The sequence below is a fragment of the Onychomys torridus genome, chromosome 7 (assembly GCF_903995425.1).
Source record: "Onychomys torridus chromosome 7, mOncTor1.1, whole genome shotgun sequence".
Lineage (NCBI taxonomy): Eukaryota > Metazoa > Chordata > Mammalia > Rodentia > Cricetidae > Onychomys > Onychomys torridus.
This window is the reverse complement of record NC_050449.1, coordinates 72116803-72137853: the sequence shown is the minus strand read 5'-3', so window position 1 is coordinate 72137853 and position 21051 is coordinate 72116803. Positions and strand designations below refer to the sequence as shown.

The 21051-nt window shown below is 41.6% G+C and overlaps 1 protein-coding gene across 1 annotated transcript in view; it reads right to left on the bottom strand.

The window, feature by feature from the left end:
* The window catches only part of Cd109 (CD109 molecule), a 105784-nt gene that overhangs the window by 20725 nt on the left and 64008 nt on the right, over nucleotides 1-21051 (bottom strand). The window contains exons 18-23 of the mRNA XM_036194335.1: nucleotides 19313-19448; nucleotides 18582-18699; nucleotides 15140-15253; nucleotides 11453-11671; nucleotides 10550-10694; nucleotides 9043-9219 (exon numbers count right to left, since the gene is read on the bottom strand). Of these exons, the coding sequence (XP_036050228.1) occupies nucleotides 9043-9219; nucleotides 10550-10694; nucleotides 11453-11671; nucleotides 15140-15253; nucleotides 18582-18699; nucleotides 19313-19448 (909 nt within the window). The remainder of the gene's footprint in view (nucleotides 1-9042; nucleotides 9220-10549; nucleotides 10695-11452; nucleotides 11672-15139; nucleotides 15254-18581; nucleotides 18700-19312; nucleotides 19449-21051) is intronic.

Genomic DNA, 21051 nt, shown 5'->3' with positions numbered 1-21051 from the left:
CTGCTATCTCTGGGAAACACCACCTACGGTGTCAGAATTAAAGCTTCAGGCCAAACAGAAAGCACAGGCCATCTCTGTCCCTTAGGCTGGCAAGACAGAGGGAAAATGACAATCTAAGGCAGTGTCTCTTAAAACCAAGCGGTCATGGACACCTGAGGCAAATGATAAAGCCAACTGGTCTGCTTCCACACTAATTCCACATTTCAAATTTACATGCGCATGTGTGCGTGCACACCACACACACACACACACACACACACACACACACACACACACACACACAGTGGTTGTAATGAAGTATTACTATATAAGTAAATTAGGGTTGCTGTGGAGACGGCTCAGTCATAAAGTGCTCACCAGGCAAGATGAGGACCTAAGTTCAGATCCCAATCACCTACCTACCCCAAAAGCTGGGCACAGAGGTGTGCACCTGTAACCCCAGCACTGGGGAGGCAGACACTGGAGGATACCTGAAATTTGCTGTCAGCCAACAAACTTCAGGTTCAGTGAGAGACCCAGTCTCAAAAAAGATAATAAGGTAGAGAAGGAGAGGAGCCTCTGGACTCCACATGGGCACGCACATACATGTACCCATACACACAGCATGCATACACAAATATACACACTGAAATAAAGTAAACTGGGGAGTGGTTAAGGCTCATGTGTCTGCTTTAATGAAAGCAGAGGCTTCATACTTCCAAATAAATGATTTCAAATAAAGGGAGGTTGGCTCGAGCTTGCAAAGCCATGCAGAGTTCAAAGTCCAGTGTTGGAACCCATGGAACAAGCCCACTGCCTCTCCCATGTCTGCCTCTCCCATGAAGTCTCAAGCTTTTCTCCTTTGGCTTTTCCCTGCATCTGAGCATCTGGATTAAGGTATATTTAAACAGAACAGCATGTTTCACAGTGATGTTTGAAGCTGATAATAAAATGAATATATACACATTTTAAGTAAAGACTAATTTACTTCTTAATTTTAAGAAGGGAACATCAGGTCATAATCTTTATGTTTATACATGAAATATTACTGTTGAATAATTAAACAGCAAATCTTTATTTTGTGCTCAGTAGGTGGGAAGAACTGTGAGAAGCCCCTTACAAGTATTAACTCAGGTGAGTCCAGCAACCCTAAGACGTGACGTCATCATTAACTTTTGACAAGACACTACCAAGGCACGAGGTCAACATTTATGGACATTACTGCATAGGTGATCACCCCCCACCACCCCCATCAGGGTCAAAGACTGGCCTTATCCCCCACTAAGGGCAGCCGGTCCAGAGAAAAACAGGAGCTGTATCATCTCCAGCTGCAGAGTGGTTTAATAAACAGATCCCAGGCCTCCAGGTCTGCTGCCGTGGAAGCACAAAGGAAGAAGTACCTGGGAGAAGAGCTGGCTTGACTCTCCCACTCTTTGAGTCTCTTTTGAGATTCCCTTCCTCATCCGAAGCTGGCCAAGCATGCTTAGAGAACCCCGGGCTGCTCATCCTCCAAAGCAACTGCCTGTATCAGGCCTAGGGTCTACTCCAGTAGCAGAAAAGACACTGGTGACAAGACTATGATGCTTCTTGTTACTATAGCAATCTTCATCCCACCATAGTTACCCAAGTTGGAGATTTTTCATCACTAAAGATGAACAAGTCAAAAGCTTGGTTTTCTCTAAAAGTTTAACAAGAAATAAGAGCATCACTTTCAAGTTCACTGTTTTACACATAGTTCTTTGGTTTAGAAAATAATAATATAAGCCGGGCGGTGGTGGCGCACGCCTGTAATCCCAGCCCTTGGGAGGCAGAGGTAGGTGGATCTCTGTGAGTTCAAGGCCAGCCTGGTCTACAAAGCAAATTCCAGGACAGTTTCCAAAGCTATAGAGAAACACTGTCTCGAAAAAACCAATAATAATAATAATAATAATAATAATAATAATAATAATAATATTGTACATCTCTGAAAATTAAAATACACGAGTCTCGAAGCTGTTGGAATAACAGCTATAAACTGCGCTTTACAATGGGCTGGATAAAATGCAAACTTTCCTGGGTCATGAGTTGTCTTTGGACTAACCATGGATGGAAAGTAGTTCCTACTTATCAAACTAAAGATGAAAGTACCGTTTACAAAACAAATTTTAAAAATCACCCAGGGCTGGGGTGCAGCTCAGCAGTATAGTGCTTTCCCAGGCGTAGGGTTCAGTTCAAGATGAAGGCAGAGAATATTTTAACAGAGAAAAACATGTGTTTTCAACTAGACTCAGTGGAAGTCTCACATGAAAAACAAACAGCAGGCGTTGTAATTTAAATATCTGAAGACAAGGATCATTAAGCTGATTCAACAGATAAAGGCACTTACTGTCAAGCCTGAGAATGTGAGTTCAATTCCCAGTACCCACATTGGGAAGATGAGAACCAATTCCCAAAAGTTGTCCTCTGACGTACACATACACATACCCACACCTAGACAACCACATAGACAAAATAAAAATGTAATTTAAAAAATGTAAGTTTCTCTGGGAGTTGGTGGCGCACGCCTTTAATCCCAGCACTTGGGAGGTAGAGGCAGGTGGGTCTCTGTGAGTTCGAGGCCAGCCTGAGCTAGCAAGTGAGTTCCAGGAAAAGCTCAAAGCTACACAGAGAAACCCTGTCTCGAAAAACAAACAAACAAAAAAAACAAAAAAAAAGTAAGTTTCTGAGGAAAATAAGCAGTATAACCCTTCAATTAACAAGTAGGTTCAGAGGGCCTAGTCTAGTCCTCTAAGTGTGGTAGGTCACTCATTAGTAACATTTTCAAGATCTGGCCTTACAGCTCCGACCTTCTGTTGTACAGAAACATTATGAGTTTAATATTTTGTCTCTACAACCTAAAGACGTTGCATTTTATTAGAACATGAAACCCGTAAGTGAAAGTGCTTTACCTAACATTAACCTGCATAATCCAGCAAAATTGCTAATAATTACAATTTTAAAAAGTAAGTTCAGGATTTCCTTGTCAGAAACAGCTTCGTCTGACAGTTCTATTTTCTCTTCTTGACAGCAAACTGTATTTCATACAATGATGTAGCTGTTGGGCATAGGACCCCTGGGCTACCAAGACTTAAGACAATGTGCTGCTCCAAAGCGACCTTTAAATAATCATAATTCACATGAAAATTATACTAATGTCTTAAAAAAGAAAAACTACATTATATTTACAAGATTTATAAAGGTTAGTCTGTAAAGTGAGAGTCTGAGGTCGGAATGAAGAGTGATGTCTGGAAACATTTACCCTGTGCTTCAGATGGAATCTGCTGGGCAAGCCAGAAACACTGGCCCCAAGTCCTGACTGGGAAGAATGTACCAAGGCTAGGTAGAAGGGTTAGTGTCTCCAGGTAATCACTGCACTGTGGAAATATGTCAGATCTCTCCTAATCCTGAACTCCACCCTAGCAGGATAAACTGAAAAGTCCAAGAAGTTGATAGTGATCATTCATCCAGCCACTCAGCACTCACTGAGGTGCCCACGTGGTGATACAGTGAGGAAAGGATTAGACACAGAGCTCCCCCGTGAAGTATTAATACAGACGATGATCAGGGTAGTTTTAAATAATGTTAAATGAAGAATATAAAATGGAGCAACACAGACGATACAATCTTAAGAAAGCTGAGACAAGTTCCCAAAGGGATACTGTCTAGGGGTCTTGATGGAGTTCATTTTCTCTGCCAGTGAAAGAATGAAAAGGCAGGAAAAATCTGAATTGCCACAGGTAGCAAGAAAGCAATCTCAAACACCTCAGACAGAATCAAAAGTTGAAGGAGGATTTTATTGGGGTGAGGAAACACACACATGCAGCAGGCACACAGAGAAAAAGACCCTCCGCAGAGGAGGGACTCAGGAAGCCAGAAACTCCAGTCTCTACCCAGGTCTGTGGTTTCACAGCCTCTGAAGAGTTTTTCTCTCCTCATAGAGGGTTGGTCAGTTTGAAGACAGGATGGTTGACAGGCCCAGAGGTGTTATGTGGCATGTCCTGAGCAGACCCTGCTGGTGGGAGACAAAAGCCTACAAGACCTTTGTTTTAAGCTGCCAGGCTTTTGTCTCAAGTCAAGGAGGGTGAGGTAGAAGCCCACCATCTTGGAAATTTTGCACCTTTATTAGTAGTCTTGGCCCCTCTCCCTCTGTCTGCTTAACAGGGAGGCTAACTCCTGGTCTCTCAATACCGTGTAAGTATTATTTCATCTTACAGGTGGGAAACTGAGGCTCTGAGAGGCTGAGGAAACAGACCCCAAGATAGGGCCCATGGCTAGTGTCCTAACCACTGTGATACTCTCCTTTCTCCCATGGCACCAATAAGGTCAACATGCTGCATACTGGAAGACTACTCGGCACTTGGAGACCTGTTTTCTCTCCCTCTACTTGATATGCACTTCTAGCAGCCAAGAAGCATCAGGGGAGAGCCCCAGAGGGCTACTTGGAACCTTTTGTTTCCAGATGGAGATGAAACCGAGGGCCTTGCTCATGCTAGGCAAAAAATAAACCCATGAGCTACATCCTTAGCAGGCTTTGAAAAGCTGGTTTGACAACAACCTAGCCAGAAGTGAAGTGCCGGGTCAATACTGTCTTTGGAAAAGAGCAAGGACTAGGACTTGAGCTGTTATAACCTGTTGTAGAATATTATTTTAAGGTGTGTTACTTTTGTTTATGTTGCATTTGTTTAACTCTGTGAAGCTGTGTTACTGTGCCTGTCTAAAACACCTGATGGTCTGATAAAGAGCTGAATGGCCAATAGTGAGACAGGAGAGAGAAATAGGTGGGGCTGGCAGGCAGAGAGAATAAATAGAAGGGGAAATCTGGGAGGAAAAACATCAAGGAATGAGAGAGGAAGAAGGATATTAGAGACCAGCCACCCAGCTACACAGCCAGCAATGGAGTAAGAGTAAGATATACAGAAGTAAAAGAACAGGAAAGGCCCAGAGGCAAAAGGAAGATAGGATAATTTAAGTTAAGGAAAGCTGGCTAGAAACAAGCCAAGCTAAGGCCGGGCATTTATAATTAAGAATAAGCCTCTGTGTGTGATTTATTTGGGACCTGGGTGGCAGGCCCCTTAAAAGAACAAAAACAAACAACAACAATAACCCTGAGCAAAGTATCACAGGGACAAGTCAAGTCATCTCCAAGGGATGAGTAGTTCTTTAAGTGGTTCAAGCCATTCAAAATAGAAGTTAAAGGGCTGGAGCAATGGCCCCACAGTTAAGAGCACTTGCTGCTCTTGCAGAGGAAGCAGGTTTGTTCTCAATGCCCACTTGGAAAGTTACTACCATCTATAACCCCAGGCCCAGGGGATCTGACATCTTCTTCTGGCCTCTGCAGGCACCAGGCACACATGTGGTGCACAGACATATATGCATACAAAACACTCATATGTACATAATAAAAACAAATTAAAAATTTAATAGAGTTCAAAATATTTGATCAGCAAAAATTACAGTTCATAAAGCATACATAAATATGGAGTTATGTGGCATTTTATGATCTATTTTGCTTTATTAAACTATAACAATGGATTCATAACAAATTATAAAATGCCAATCTGATCTGTATGCACTTTCTAGTTGAAACCAGAGAAACTAATAGATCTCATAAAAAATGAAATCTTGTTTCTAAAAGTACAGAGTTAAGTTTTAACACTCTGCCGTACTTTTCCCTCATATCCTTACTAGGACTACTAAGCCAAGATGTAAAGATCAACATGCCACAGTTTACCACAGACAGCACTTGATACCCCTTCTTAAATCTAATTATAATTTTAGAATTATATATATATATATATATATATATATATATATATATATATAATTTTCAAAAATAATGGTTCTTGTGTGTATATATTTAAAATATAAATGACCTATAAACATACACTTAAAGAATAGTTTTTGGTTTTTTGGTTTGGTTTGGATTTTTTGAGACAGGGTTCTCTGTGTAACCCTGGCTGTCCTAGAACTTGCTCTCTAGACCAGACGGACCTTAAGTTCATAGGGGTCCTCCAGCCTCTGCCTCCCAAGTACCAGGATTAAAGGCATGCACCACCACCTCTCAGCCAAAAGAATATCATCTTTAAATCAATACCTCTACATAAAAATTAGAAAGTTCTAGGTCTCTGAGAACTTCCTTGGAGGCCCTTATCAGCTCCTGGATTGAAGAGCCAGCCAGAGTGTCAGCATTATGTGTGTTCCTAAGGGGAGGAAAAATACACCCTGTCCCCTCCTCAGGCTGCATTCAGCTAGATCCCAAACTCTGGTGCCCCTTGCCTTTTCTTCCCACACACAGTCTTGCTCCTTGTGTGACCCTTGGTTCCCACTCCATCCTACATGAATTGACACCTTACAGCTCACACTGGTGTAATCTGACTCTGCAGATTCTAACTTTTACACTTCCTTTCTCCACAGTACCCCATGTTTCTCCCCTACTGTTTTATCAGAACCCCCACTGAGACAGTCTACATGTCAGTATACTCAAGTATCTTGGTCCAACTATGGGTCCCCATCTTTCTATTGCTTCTTTCTAAATACCCAAGAACTCTGTACACTAGACATCTTGTGGATGCATGGACTCCACAGTCCATCTCCTGGGGTTTCCATGGCTTATTTACCTTCCCTGTGCCTCAATATTCCTATCTATGATATGGAAATAGTAGTCCACCTACCACCTATGGTTTTGTGAGAATTAATGAAACATAAAGCTTTTCAATAGGATTAGCTGCTCTTTCTTGGAATTTAGTTCAGGATAAACAGTTTTCTATGCAATGAGAAAAGATAAAAGAAAGGTTTCTATCAAAATATTCTCATTACTTGAGCTTGGCAGTTTGTGGAAATGTGGGCACAATGGCTAGTGTTGGGCTACTCTTCTCTTTGCATTTAACCCATTCATGTTTAAAAAAAAAGAAACACATACACACAAGCACAAAAGCATACACACACACACACACACACACACATACGCACGCACGCACGCACGCACACGCACATGCACACACACACATTGAACTTTACTTTCCCAGATGGTGCTAAGTAAGTGCTTCCCAGTTATTTTGTATAATTCCTTCCTGTCTTCATCAGTCTCCTGTACAGTGAATATCATATAAACAGGGCTGTCAAATACAACCTGAGACTGTTATCTGAAGTTGACTTTTGTAGTATTTCATGAACTCGACGTCTGCGTTTTTATTACGATTAGAAATGGCTCACCACTCTTCAACTTCTCCAGCCAGGAGATGCTGAGAGCAAGGACTGAACACAAAAGCTGGGTCCAAACCCCAGGTGAGCCACCAGCTCACCACATGGAGATGGACTGAGAGCAAGGACCAAACAAACACAAAAGCTGGGCCACCAGCTCACCATACGGCCCTGGGTAAACTTTCTTCTGTCTCAGCTTCCTTGAGCTACTAGATGGAGAATGCTTAAAACACTGCCTGAAGGTAGGTGGGGCCGCTGGCCCTGAGGTCATGAGAGTGGAAAAGCTAGCCCTGCCCCCCACACTGCAGCACTCAGGAGAACAGGCCCTGCACCTTTCCAAGAAACACAGTAGAGCTGACTATGTTGGCAGGGAGGCTGGTGCACCAGCCCTAAAGGCGTGAGAACAGGAGAACTGGCCTGCTCCTTAATGCCTGCTGCAGTGGGTGAGCTAGCCGGGGCAAGGCTGGAAAGCTCACCCTGTTGTTACTGATGAGGGAAAGCTGGCAGGCTGACCAACCCAGCTACCATCCAAGCCCAGAACTAGGGCTGAGTTGGTCCAGTCCAACATCCACCTCATCTATGAACTGCTGAAGCATGTGAAGGGGCTAGCCCTGCAGATCCAAAGCTGCAGGATCCCCATGACACAGGGCAACAACAGGATATCAGAGAGGAGCCCCAGTGAGGGCCCAGCATCAATGCAGCAGAAGCCAGAGGCTTTGAACCAGACCAATGACTCATTGCAATGAACACTTACAGGTAAAGATATATGGACTAAAGGGTTTACTGTGTGACTTACTGGGCCGTACAACAGCTTCCAAGCTGAGATTTTTTTTCTCTTTGTATATTAGTTAGTTTGGTTGTTTTTCTCTTGTTTTGTTGTTAGTTTTTTGGTTTTGGTTTTGGTTTTTTGGCTTTTCTTTTGATTTTTGTTTTGTTTGGGGGGAGGTTGGCAAGGGCAGAGAGCAGATATGAAGGGACGGGGAGATGGATGGGACTGGGATGCATGATGTGAAACCCACAAAGAATCAATAAAAAACAAAGAAAAAAGAAAAACACAACACTGCCTGACACACAGGCAGCGCTCAACCCCTGCTAACTGTGGTATGAGCAGGTGGTCACCACAGCTGAGCAGTTACCACAGCTGAGCAGTTACCACAGCTGAGCAGTTACCACAGCTGAGCAGTTACCACAGCTGAGCAGTTACCACAGCTGAGCAGTTACCACAGCTCAGTCACATCTATCACTTTGAGAGGTGTGAGCATCCACTCCATGCACACAGTTCTACCCGGAAGCTAGCCAGAACTACAAAAGACTCTGTATCAAGAAAAGAATAGTGAACAAATGATCACAAATGGGCATTCACTCGTTCGTTGCAGGTTTTTAGTCTTAAATTAGCAGCAGTTAAAGAGCTTCAGGAAGAGAAGAGGAACCTCCCACTGCCTGACCTTCAGCACGTCAGCACCATCTAGTGCCACCAATCATACATAGACACAACCCCCATCTATTCTGAAACATGGCCCAGGGAGACCCTGATCTATAAAACACAAACCTTTTTTTTTTTTTCGAGACAGAGTTTCTCTGTAGCTTTGGAGCCTGTCCTAGAACTCACTTTGTAGACCAGGCTGGCCTCAAACTCACAGAGATCCGCCTGTCTCTGCCTCCCAAGTGCTGGGATTACAGGCGTGCGCCACCACTGCCCGGCAAACTTTTTTTTTTTTTTTTTTTTTTGAGCTGAGGATTGAACCCAGGGCCTTGCGCTTGCTAGGCAAGCGCTCTACCACTGAGCTAAATCCCCAACCCAACAAACCTTTTTTTAACAAATAAAAGTATACATCTAGGGCTTACCTTGCCTCATAAATGAAAGGGCTTTTTCTTTTAAATTGTCTGTCAGCTGTTTCTGTTTAGTCAGATAATCCAAAATGTAAATATTTGGAGCAAAATTTATCATGTTCTGTTCACCACAACCATAAGGCATCCGTATCAGTGAGGCCAAGCCATGGATGGAAGGGCCAAGAATATCTCCTGAAAGCACAAAGCATTCGGTTCAATGGGTAATGTTCGCTCGCTCATCCAGTGGCTCAGCTCAGTTAGGCATCTATAAGAGAAGCAGAGGGGGCAGAGAAGACATAATCGAAGCAAGAGTGATGCTGGAGAACTGAACTTGTGGATTATGTGACGTCAGGATGCTTCTGCCTACATAGGGTATAAGCTAAGTACTCCTTTAAATCAAAATGGCAAGAACTGACCTTTAATTCTGAAGGAGACTCAGGTGCATTGGAAAAGCTATGTCTAACTTAAAAGCATTTTAGGTTACGGCAACTAGAAGTAAGTAATGTTCCTACTGTAAAGGACGCTAGATCTTGCCCAGAAAACTGTTCTAAGCAAGGGTTCTCAAGTCTTGCTTACCAGACTCACTGGTGGGAAGTTTTCAGACTATACTTGTCCTGACCATAGACTAAGAAATTCTGGTTTCGTCGGTTTAGAGAAAAACCCAGATATTTGTGTTTTAAAACATGGTGTGTAAGATTAGGATCCTCGGCAGTAGCCACAAGTCACAGAGTCCAGGAGTCTGCTCTACCAGACATTTCTCCTCTAGCCACAGTGGTGTGGCCCTGCTGCTCGGTGTGTATCTGTACCCCAGAACCGACACCATCACCTCAGAACTTCAAAGATTCCAGCCAGGCATGGCGCTGCATGCCTAGAATCCCAGCAAAGAAGCTAGGATGCATGGATCTGGATTTCAAGGCCAACCTGGGTTACATATGGATTTTAAGGCCAGACTTGGGTACATGCTAAGACCTTATCTCATAAAACAAAGAGCCAGTGATTAGTTCAGGAGTAAAGCATTGTCTAGGCATGCACAAAACCCTGTGTTTCATCTTGGAAAAAAGGAAGGAAGTTTAAGTGAGAGAGTCAGGAGGAAGAAAGGAAGGGAGGGAAGGAGGGAGGGAGGGAGGGAAGGAGGAAGGGAAGGAGGGAGGGAGGGAAGGAGGGAGGGAGGGAAGGAGGGAGGGAGGGAAGGAGGAAGGGAAGGAGGGAGGGAGGGAAGGAGGGAGAGAGGGAGGGAGGGAGGGAGGGAGGGAGGGAGGGGGGAGGGAGGAAGGGGAAGCAAGCTCAGACCCACCCCAGAAATACTAAACCAGGACTTTTTGTCACGGAAGACACCCCCACCCCCGTGTGCATGCTGCATGTTGAAATGTTACAGCAGTTGACGCCAACTAAAACCTTCCACAGTCTAAAAGGGCTAAGTTACACACACACACACACACACATATATATACATCTATAAATAGACAAAAATGTATTTTCACATGCAAATCAGCCAGTATGTGGTGACACACACTACCCTTACCAATGGCTGTGATCCAGACTCTTCTGCTGCCATTGACCGTATCGGGAGGAAACGAGAAATTCAAAGTTTTCATGGTAGTTTGCACTTTGTTGTCAGTCAGATCCAGTAAGACAGACTGTGAATATGACTTTTCTATGCCTTCAGCCTGTGGGGAAAGGAACACAACATGGTGTGTGCTTATCTGTTAACAGAGAGCTGTGCAGATAGGAAGACATGCATCTAGCCTGCTGGGGATGCAGCTGCACAAGCACATACCTACCTACCTACTGTTTCTTGATGCTGACTTGATGTGTTAAGCATTTGCTTTCTCGTTACACTGAGAAAGCGTTTCATAGAGCTAGAATGGAAACGACCAGGGGAAAGGTGAAGATATGGCAAAGAAACCACTGGAGAGCAAACTCACCTGGTGATATCTAAACAGAGGCGCTAAATGCCCTAACTGAAATCACATTTCACCAGACAGAGATTCAAATCCAAAGCAATTCCGCCCCAGAACAAGAGTGGCCATCGACTATGCCGGGCTGTGTTTTTATGCACAATGTCCTCCAAAATAATAGTCTTCAAAAATCTACTTTGAGGCGTTTTAAAATGCCCACTCTACCTTATCAACCTGACCATGACCCAACAGGATCCCAATACCACAGTCTGTGGATGTAAAGGACTGTTTAAAAATACCTGAACATCCTAATAGTTATGTCTCTAAGCAGATTTAAAGAGAAAAATGGCAATATTTTTATAGTGTCTGTGTGTTATATTTTTACTGACATGAGAAAACTAGGTGGGTGGAGGAGAGGACATTTTAGGATTGTCAACAAATTTGACACAGAAACACCATCTCCCATTTGCTTTTCAGTTCCATGCTATGCTGCTCCCATTGTATCCATCTAAACCCCAAATATTTACCTTTACTAAAACCTTTTGGGTGATCGCATCAGAAGCAGTGGATGAGGCAGCTTTCACTGTGATGGGAATTTCTCCCAGCTGTGTCGGTTTGATAGGGAAAAGAAGGGTGACACCATCCTCACTGGGAACCAGAGCGGTCTGCTGGTACGTGGTATCATTGATGTCATTTGAAGACATTAAAACATCAAAGTTAACACTATCCTCGATGAGCACGATAACCTGGGAGGGGAAAAATAAAAGCCAAAAGTTTTGTGTAAAAAATGTCTTTCTATCGATATTTTAAGTGCTGTTACAAGGATCAAGACTCAAAACCAGAGGAAAATGAGACCAAGATTAGGCCAAAAGGGGGGAAACACAGAAAGGAAGCCAGAGAAAACTGGATTTATTATGTGCATTCCCCATCTCCCTCAAGATGCATCTGGGGAAAGGCATTCTTTGCCTCATCACCAGCCCTGTCACTAACCTCTCTTATTCCACAAACCCCTTGAGTGATGGGACTATACACAAATAGGTCAATTCAAATATTAGTTTCACCCCCCTTGATTTAACTGTGCCATCTTAGGAGATACAGGTCCTATTAGGGAAGCACGAGATAAATGGGTTGAAATATTGTTCTAATTACTGAGAGTCTCTGAAAACATTATTCAGTGAAAAATGTGGTTAATACATAAGTCCTAAAACATTATATATTAGCCTTGGCTGTCCTGGAACTTCTAGCACTTGCTCTTTTGTTTGTTTTGGTTTTGGTTTTGGTTTTTCGAGACAGGGTTTCTCTGTGTAGCTTTGCGCCTTTCCTGGAACTCGCTTTGGAGACCAGGCTGGCCTCGAACTCCCAGAGATCTGCCTGCCTCTGCCTCCCGAGTGCTGAGATTAAAGGCGTGCGCCACCAACACCCGGCAGCACTTGCTCTTTACACCAGGCTGGCCTCGCACTCAGAGATCTGCCTGCCTCTGCCTCCTGAGTGCTGGGATTAAAGGTGGCACCACCACTGTCAGCTCTAAAGCATACCTGATTTACATACTTTTATTAAAATGCCAAAAGTTTCTACTCTCTTTAAATAATATTCTTCCAGGCTTGAGGTTTTTGTTGTTTTGTTTGCAACAGGGTCTTATTGTGTAGTCCTGGCTGACCTAAAACTTGTTGTGAAGATCAAGCTAGCTTTGAACTCACGGAGATAATGCCTGCGTCTGCCGCTGTCTTTCCGAGTGCTGGGATTAAAGGTGTACACCACTATGCCCAGAGGTAGGGAAGGGTTTAGAGTCTTACTTTGTATGCCTAGCTGGCCTGGAATTCATTGTGGAGGCCAAGCTACCCTCAAACTTGCAACAATCCTCCTGACTCTGCCTCCCAAGTGTTAGAATTATAGGTGGTTCCCACCACAACCAACACGAGCCTTACATTTTACAAGTATTTTCCAATTTATTTTCTCAGGAAAATTTGTTCACTAATAATTATGACTCTCAGAGAAAAGACAAGGAAGCTATAATCATGTATTAAGTTATCTGCTAATGATCAGCAGACTGGATAATAGGCTTTCTGGTCAGATCTCTGCTTATTATACAGTAACATTCTGACCACATTAAAAAGCACAGTTAGGAAACAAAAAGCTGGGGCTGAGAGAACAGACCAGTGGTACACTTGTGCCTATTCAATCTGCAACATCAAAAAACGGTAAGTGAACGTTTTGATTTACCGTGCATCTAGGTGCGCATTCTTAAAGGTAGTAAGGCATTTCATTCAATAAAGTTAACAGCATATGCTTAACAACTCAAGGGCAGAAAACTAAACCATTTGGCTTATGCAACTGTAAATGCAGTACAAACAGTAAAGTCCTAAGCCCCACCTCCCAGCAAACTGTCTGCCTAAGGAGACACAGGAGCATGACTCACAGCATAAACCCCTGAAAACATAACACACTGAGTCGCCATGGAGACAACGAACATAACAGAGTGGGTGAAGTTTCTCAGGAAAGGAATCCTAGCTGCAATCTATCCCAGAGAGAATAAATTCTTACCAATTGCTGCAGGTACAAAATAGTAATGAGAAGAGAAAACACATTCTAGGTAGAGAAGACCAGTAAGAAGTGCAGGGAGGTGGGAGAGAGAAAGGCATATTCCCAAGACCAGAAGGAAGTCCCCTGGCTAAATGGGAGGTTCTACAGTGAAAACTAAGAGAATGTGCAGACATTCTAATGATACACCCAGACATTAATAAGCAGAAGGAGTCACTAACAACATATGTATATTTTTCAGTCTCCCAGCAAAGTACAAAGTGCTTGGAGGAATGTCAGGTAAGTGATTTGTCCCTATGAGCTGTTGGTCAGGGAAGCCCCAAAGGACCCCAGAAAAATACAGGTTACCACCATTGTCTTGGCTGCCGACCAGAGGTTAAGACCCTATTGTTAAGATAACCATAAACTTTAGTTATACTACAAAGAAAATCATGTTACAGCTGAGCCAGAAACTTCCTCCTTGTTGGCTAACCCTCATAATGCCAAAACCTGCTGTGAAGGTAACTTAAGGAGAAAAATTATCAATGGTGTTACTGTGGTGCTTTGAAAGAAAATGGCCCCCAGAGGCCATAGGGAGTGGCACTACTAGAAGGTATGTCCTTGTTGGAGTGGGCGTGGCCTTGTTGGAGTGGGTGTGGCCTTGTTGGAGGAAGTGTGTCACTGTGGGGGTGGCTTTGAGGTCTCCTATGCTCAAGCTACACCCAGTATGGCTCACAGTCTCCTTCTGCTGCCGGCCGATGAAGATGTAGAACTCTCAGCTCCTTCTCCAGCACCATGTCTGCCTGAACACTGCCACATCTCCCGTCATGACAATAATGGACTAAACCTCTGAAACTGTAAGCCAGCCCCAATTCAATGTTTCCCTTTGTAAACGAGTTGCCATGGTCATGGTGTCTCTTCACATCAATAGAAACCCTAACTAAAATAATTACCCATTGCATGCTATAGTACCAATCTGTCAGGCAAGACATGCCCATCGGTGCAACAGCGGAATGACAGCGTAGGTTGTAACCCACTGCCTCTGACTAGTCCTAAGGCCTACTCTATGTTTACACCCATGGACTAGTGCTGTTCTCAGTCTCAGTGAAGCAATGAGCAGAGGTTAACACCAAGACTTGGCCCACAACACTCGGGGTCCCACCCATCCTTGAGGAGCTACTGGAAGTTCTAGCAACTGTGGAGGGAGGGAGAGTCACTGTCTTCAGTAGTGCAGCCACCAGAAAGCTGTCTATACTTTGGTGAACAGCTCCACACACATGCTCACATGGGTGGGTGGCCCTTGTTAAAGGCAAGTGGGTGCAATACAAAAACAAAAGAAAAAGGAAAAGACATGGAAGTTGGAGAAGGAACCTATTGAGAGGAGAGGAAGAAGGATAAGAGACACTGAGGTGAATGTGACTAGAATGTATTATATACAGGTGTGAAACTGTCAAAGAATAAATATTTCCATAAAAATATAAATTACCAAGTTAAAAGGATAAAACATATATATGTGTGTGTGTGTGTATACATATATACAGACATATGTATATATAAAAGCAAAAAAAAAAAGATTAAAATGTTTTTTTAAAAATGCTTGGAGACCCTGATGCTCAAGCACTATGCAACCAATCAATCCTCAATCCCTCGATTTTGTCCCAAAGCGTAAATAATCAACAAAACCTTGAACACATTACCTTAGTGGTATCTTTCAAATAGTTGAATATGGTTACTTCCAAAGCAAATTCTTCACCTCTGATAACAGAGTAGGGAAGATTCAAGTGAATGAAAAATGGTTGGAAGGCTTGCAGCTAGAGAGAGAACAATGAACACAGGTTTTGATTCAGATAGAAATGCTTCACATTATATACACACAAGAACAATATCCACAGAACCTGGATAGCCTGTAACACCTAGAGGTATCCTCTTGCCTATCAACCAACACCAGTTAACAACTTACACCAAATAAATAGTGGCAAGCTGACTCAACAGCTACTTAGCATAGTAATGACTGTACTGCATTACAGACCCAGTAGAGACCAAGCACTTCGTAAATTAGTCACGCAATCCTTATACCCCTATAAGGGTGTTATGTTCCTATTTTATTTGTTAAAAAAAAAAAATCATGTTCATAAATCTCTGAAACTACTACAAGCTCATACTACCTACAAGTGAAAGTGCCAGAGCCATAGCCCACTCTCTCCCATACCAAAACAAGTTGCCCCTCTGTTATCGAGTCTGTACTGATGCCATAATTTGTTTCAAAAGTTACTCTCCAATCCGTCTGTGTTTGAGACTCTCGTGGGGAAATCTCAATGTGGCCAGTCCTGCACTGTCTACTTACTATGTTCTCACATGTACACAGACAAACATGTCTCCCGCTTGGAACTCTGAAACTGTTACCAAGACCTACAGGAGAGGCCAAGCTCCTCCCCTGCCTGAAATGAAGCCTGATTACTTGAGACCAGAGGTCTCAAAAACAGAAGTCAGTCCCTATAGTAGGTAGGTCCAACCTATGCCCCTGTGGGTCACATGCAGCCAAAGCCAACATGATTACAGACCAATACAAAATTAAACATGGAGGGGTTTTTTTGAGATGTTTATTTTTTTGAAATTTAATTGCATATTTCTCAATTGTGAACTTTGTAGATGACAAGACCATCTCACAAATGTCAAAAAGTTGGACATACTGCCAGGTTTCTGTGGACATTTGTAGACTGAACATTTTAGATGGTCACAGTGATTGAAGGGCACCAGTGACACTTTGGGGAACGAAGTTCTACAATACTTAGGATTGTCCCTAACAATGAACAACTGCTATCTCATATCCCTCAAGATTCTTGACTTACCTATTATTAGCATGTAGTTTGGTATTTGGGACTTAGAAATATGATTTGTGGCTTGGTGCATTTGACTCTACAGATCATATCATTTAAGATGCCATGTAAGTATCTACATAGATACTGACTATTTGCTTAGACATTCATATAAATAAACCATCCTTTTAAATGACCTGAGCTTCCAACATAATTCCATATATAAATCCAAATCACTTTTATTTCTACAAATTTCACTTGGGAATGGTGAGGAGGCAACACAAAATATCTGTTATAGAGGCTTTGGGGTATAATAGGAGTGATAGCTTTTGGGCTAAGGCCATTCATGATCCTCATATTCCTAAGCATAGACCTGAAGGACTGTCTGCTAGGAGATATTTTGAGAAGCTGTACTCATCTTTAAAGTAATCTGGCATTAGGTCAATAATCAATTTTTTAACCAAATAGGGACTGGAGAAATGGATCAGAGGTTAAGAACACCTGCTGCTCTTACAAAGGACCCAGACCTGATTCCCAGCACTCACAAGTCAACTTGCAACTCCAGTTCCAGAGGCTCCAACACCATTTTCTACCTTCCTTGGGTACACTCACAGTGCACATACATAGATGCAGGGAAAACACTCATATACATAAAATTTTAAAATATTACACTTGATCTTAGCAAAAGGCCTATTTTTCTCTATTATTAAAAGCTTAGGGTGTTGGGGATTTAGCTCAGTGGTAGAGCGCTTGCCTAGCAAGCACAAGGCCCTGGGTTCAGTCCTCAACTCTGGCAAAAAATAAAAAATTAAATAAATAAATAAAAGCTTAAATGTAAGTTCTAAAACAAATTATACCCCGTTGTTTGTTTCTAACAACAAATAAGAAGGAAATTCTGACTATAGAAGAATTCACTTTATAGATAGTATTGTCTATTAACAAAGTCATGCATAACATACTAATGTGTGAGTTATCAAATTGATTATAATATGGAACTTTATACTAGTGAAGGTAGTGGCAAATAATTGATAATAAGATAAAAATTAATTCAACATTGAAATTTTGAAAAACAGTAAGAATAATAGTAATTACTTGAGTTGGATAATTAGGAAGAAATGTCTACAAATACGTGACAAGATGAATTAAGGCTTACACTGTTGAAAAAATAAATCTTGACACTTAAAATTTAATACAAAAAATTCTATAAAATATTATATTATCTAAATTTGAATATTTTAGATACATTTATGATGTACTAAGTTAGTTATTGATTATTAGTGGTGTTGACGAATTTACCGTAATTAATTACAATTAGCTATATGCATTTATTATTCAGAAAATATGCACCATTGACAGAACATTCAGTTTTACTCTAGAATTTCTTTCTGTGTATGAAAAGTTGGAACATTGACTCCAGCCTACAGTAAGGGTAGAGAATGTGAGACCACTAAAACTGGGCACCACCTGTGCACACCATGCTCTTCTGTTAAGATTTTATATAAACAGTCATTATTACAACATGGAGGAAGACCTCATTTTCAAAAGAACAAACTTCAACAATGTCTGCATTTTCTGATTTTACTAAAAGACTTCTGCCTAAAAGAATGTAAAGAACTTAGAATGTAAAAAAAAGTCTAAGTAATAATATTTTTAACTTTATGACCAAATCTATCAATTTAATATAACTCAGATTCAGAAATTTATCACAGGGCCGCCAAGATGGCTCAGTGGGAAATGGTGCTTGCTAGACAAATCTGGCAACCTGAGTTCACTTCCCATTCCCAGAATTCATATAAAGACAGATGGAGAGAATTGACTCTACAAAGTTGTCCTCTGACCACAAGTGTGCTGTGGTGCACGCGCGCGTGTGCACATACGCACATACACACACACACACACACACACACACACACACACACACACGATGATGATGATGATGATGATGATGATGATGATGATGATGATGATAATGATGTTGATGGTACTGGAGAGATGGTTCAGTGGTTAAAAGCATTGTCTACTCTCCCAGAGGACCCCGGCTTAATTCCCAGCACCCACAAGGCAGCTCACAACTGTCTGTGACTTCAGTTCTCTGTGATTTGACACCCTCACACAGACATGTATGGCAAGTCAAACACCAATGCACATAAAATAAAAATAAATAAAATAACAGATAACAATACAATAATTTTTTCAAAGATGTTAATGCAGATGAAAGCAGAAAGGTAAAGGCACAGTAAACTGTGATAAATAAAGCAGTGGATAGTCAGTCATCTTCTGAGCATCGTTTCATTAGACTGGAGAGACCCCCTTCTGAATCTACCTCTGCTGGAGCAGTTGTTAGCCCAAGACCCAAGTCTTCTGAGATCACAAAGGCAGTAGCCACCCAAGAAGTAATGGAATCAGGTACAGTAACTTCAAAGTCTTGGTAAATCTTGGATCTGAAGTCAAGACAAATGCAGAAATTACAAAACCAAGGATTTCACATAATCTCAAATAAGTCAACATAACCAGCAATTTTTGGAAATTTTTTAATTTTCATATTTACATCATTTACATATCTAAGTTTAAAATCATGAAGCATTTCAATTTCTCAAGAAATACTTTATAGCCTCATACTTTTCACACTCTGATAAAATCTTTCTACAAGCTTCATACCTTCACAATTGATTTCTATATTTTCACAAACATTTTTTTAAGCTTTACTCCAAATATTCCTCTCTCAATTTACAGATTTTGTTTTTGTTTGAATCCTTCTCAATTCTGTTATGGGTTTTCTTCCAACAAAAACACAGGACACTGCAAGGAAGTTTAATTCACCCTTCCTTCTAGAAAAGCGCATCCTCTCCTCAATAATACTTTATGCCTCCATCTGCATATGGCTCAATCAAACACTCCAGCTAGATTCAATCAACATCATTCTAAACCCCCAAACTCTCTAATCCACTCAGTCCATTGACACACAATATTTAAACACATTAGAAAGTGGGAAAGTATTATCCAAAATATACATTAAGCAAACATAAACAGACAAAGAACTTTACAAATCTTTACCCCATGTGGGAGTCTAGCCAAATCCATGTTTCTGGAAAGTGCTTCCTGATGTGTGGATTGCTAACCAGCGAAAAGTCTTGAAAACCAATCCCCTCACTTTCCTCTGCAAACCGCTCAGCATACTCAGCGGTCTCATCTGCAACAAACATTGAGGGTGAGGAAGGAAAAGGCACTGGAGAGGAAGTGCGAGCTTGGCTCCCAGAACCCTCCACCTCACAGCAGAATGAAGTTTAGAATTTTTCTTATTCAGCTTCTCATTTTCTGAAGAAGAAGCCTGAGCAGCAGACAAGTCATATGATTTACCAAAACCACATGGACAGTGACCTCAGAACTACAAATATTTTTTCAATCTACTCTGTTCCAATGATCAATAGCTGAAAATTTAAGGGGTTAGTTGCCTATTTTTTTTCCATTTAAATTATAAAAACACATCACATTTTTAAAAACCCACCTGACTTTTATACTCTCCTTCTTTGAAAGCTCCTTGATGCTGATTACCATTGACTTTGTCAGCCTAAGGCATGATAGTCAGTTCATCTATTGGATTTTACAATTTAAAAAAATGCATGTGGCTATATAGACTTTGGGTCACCTATCTCCTTTTTTTCAATTTCTGTCAGTCTAAAATTATTTCAAAATATGAGCTGAGCATGGTGGTGCACACTTTTAATGCCAGCACTCAGGACATAGAGGCAGGTAAATCTCTACAAGTAATCAAAATGCAGAGATGTGGAACCCAGTCCCAATGATACATGGACAATACAACTCTTGCACCTAAGACTCAAAGAACATTTCAGAAGAGAGGATGGAAATATTGTGAGAGCCAGAGGAACAGGGAGTGAGACTGTGTCTACCAGGAATGTCATAAGCTACACCCATAGCTTCACCAATATGACTTCCTAAACATGAGCTGAAAAAGGACAACAAGAATAATGTGGACATGCTAACATGGGCAGGGAAAAGCCCAGGAGGCCTCAACCCTACACAAAGAACTGCAGGCAACTCAGGACTGCCAACAGTGGGAGAAAAAGTCTCCCCAGGGAAGAGCCACCAATTGGTTGTCCAATACCCAATGGTCAGCTCTGAAAACATATACATACGAGGAACATTATAAACACAGGGCTGGCTATATTTGTGTATTTAGGAATATGCATATATATAGGACTATAGACATATATTTAATAATCAATGAAAAAAAGAAGCCATGAGTTTTAAAGAAAGCAAGGAGAGAAAAATGGAAGAATTTGGAGGGAGGAAAGAAAGGGGGAAAGAATATAATTATATTATAATCTCAAAAAATAATTTTTAAAAATTTTTTAAAAAACTTAAAATTCAAAACAACAGTTAAAAGACAACCCCACTCTGCCTCTGGGTGCCCTTCGGTACTCATATAGCATGCCATACCTCCCATCATGGCCCTAGAACAGCTGTTTGTGTGTCTTGGTGTGCCCCCAAGTTGGAACCCCCATTGTCTTTCACATGCTAGGTATGCACTTAATTTCATCATTATCAATTGCATAGTGAGTAAATGATATGGATCGAAGGGATAAGATAAATGGAAAACTGACAACATGCCAAGCATGTGTGATGCAAGTTGAGTCACTTAAACAATATACTATATGAAGCTGTTCCATACAGGATAAATCTATGATTTTACATTTAACTTCCTAGCAATCCTGCAAAACACACGGTATTATTGACTCTGTAGAAGGGGGAAATTTGAGGCTTAAAAGCTTTGA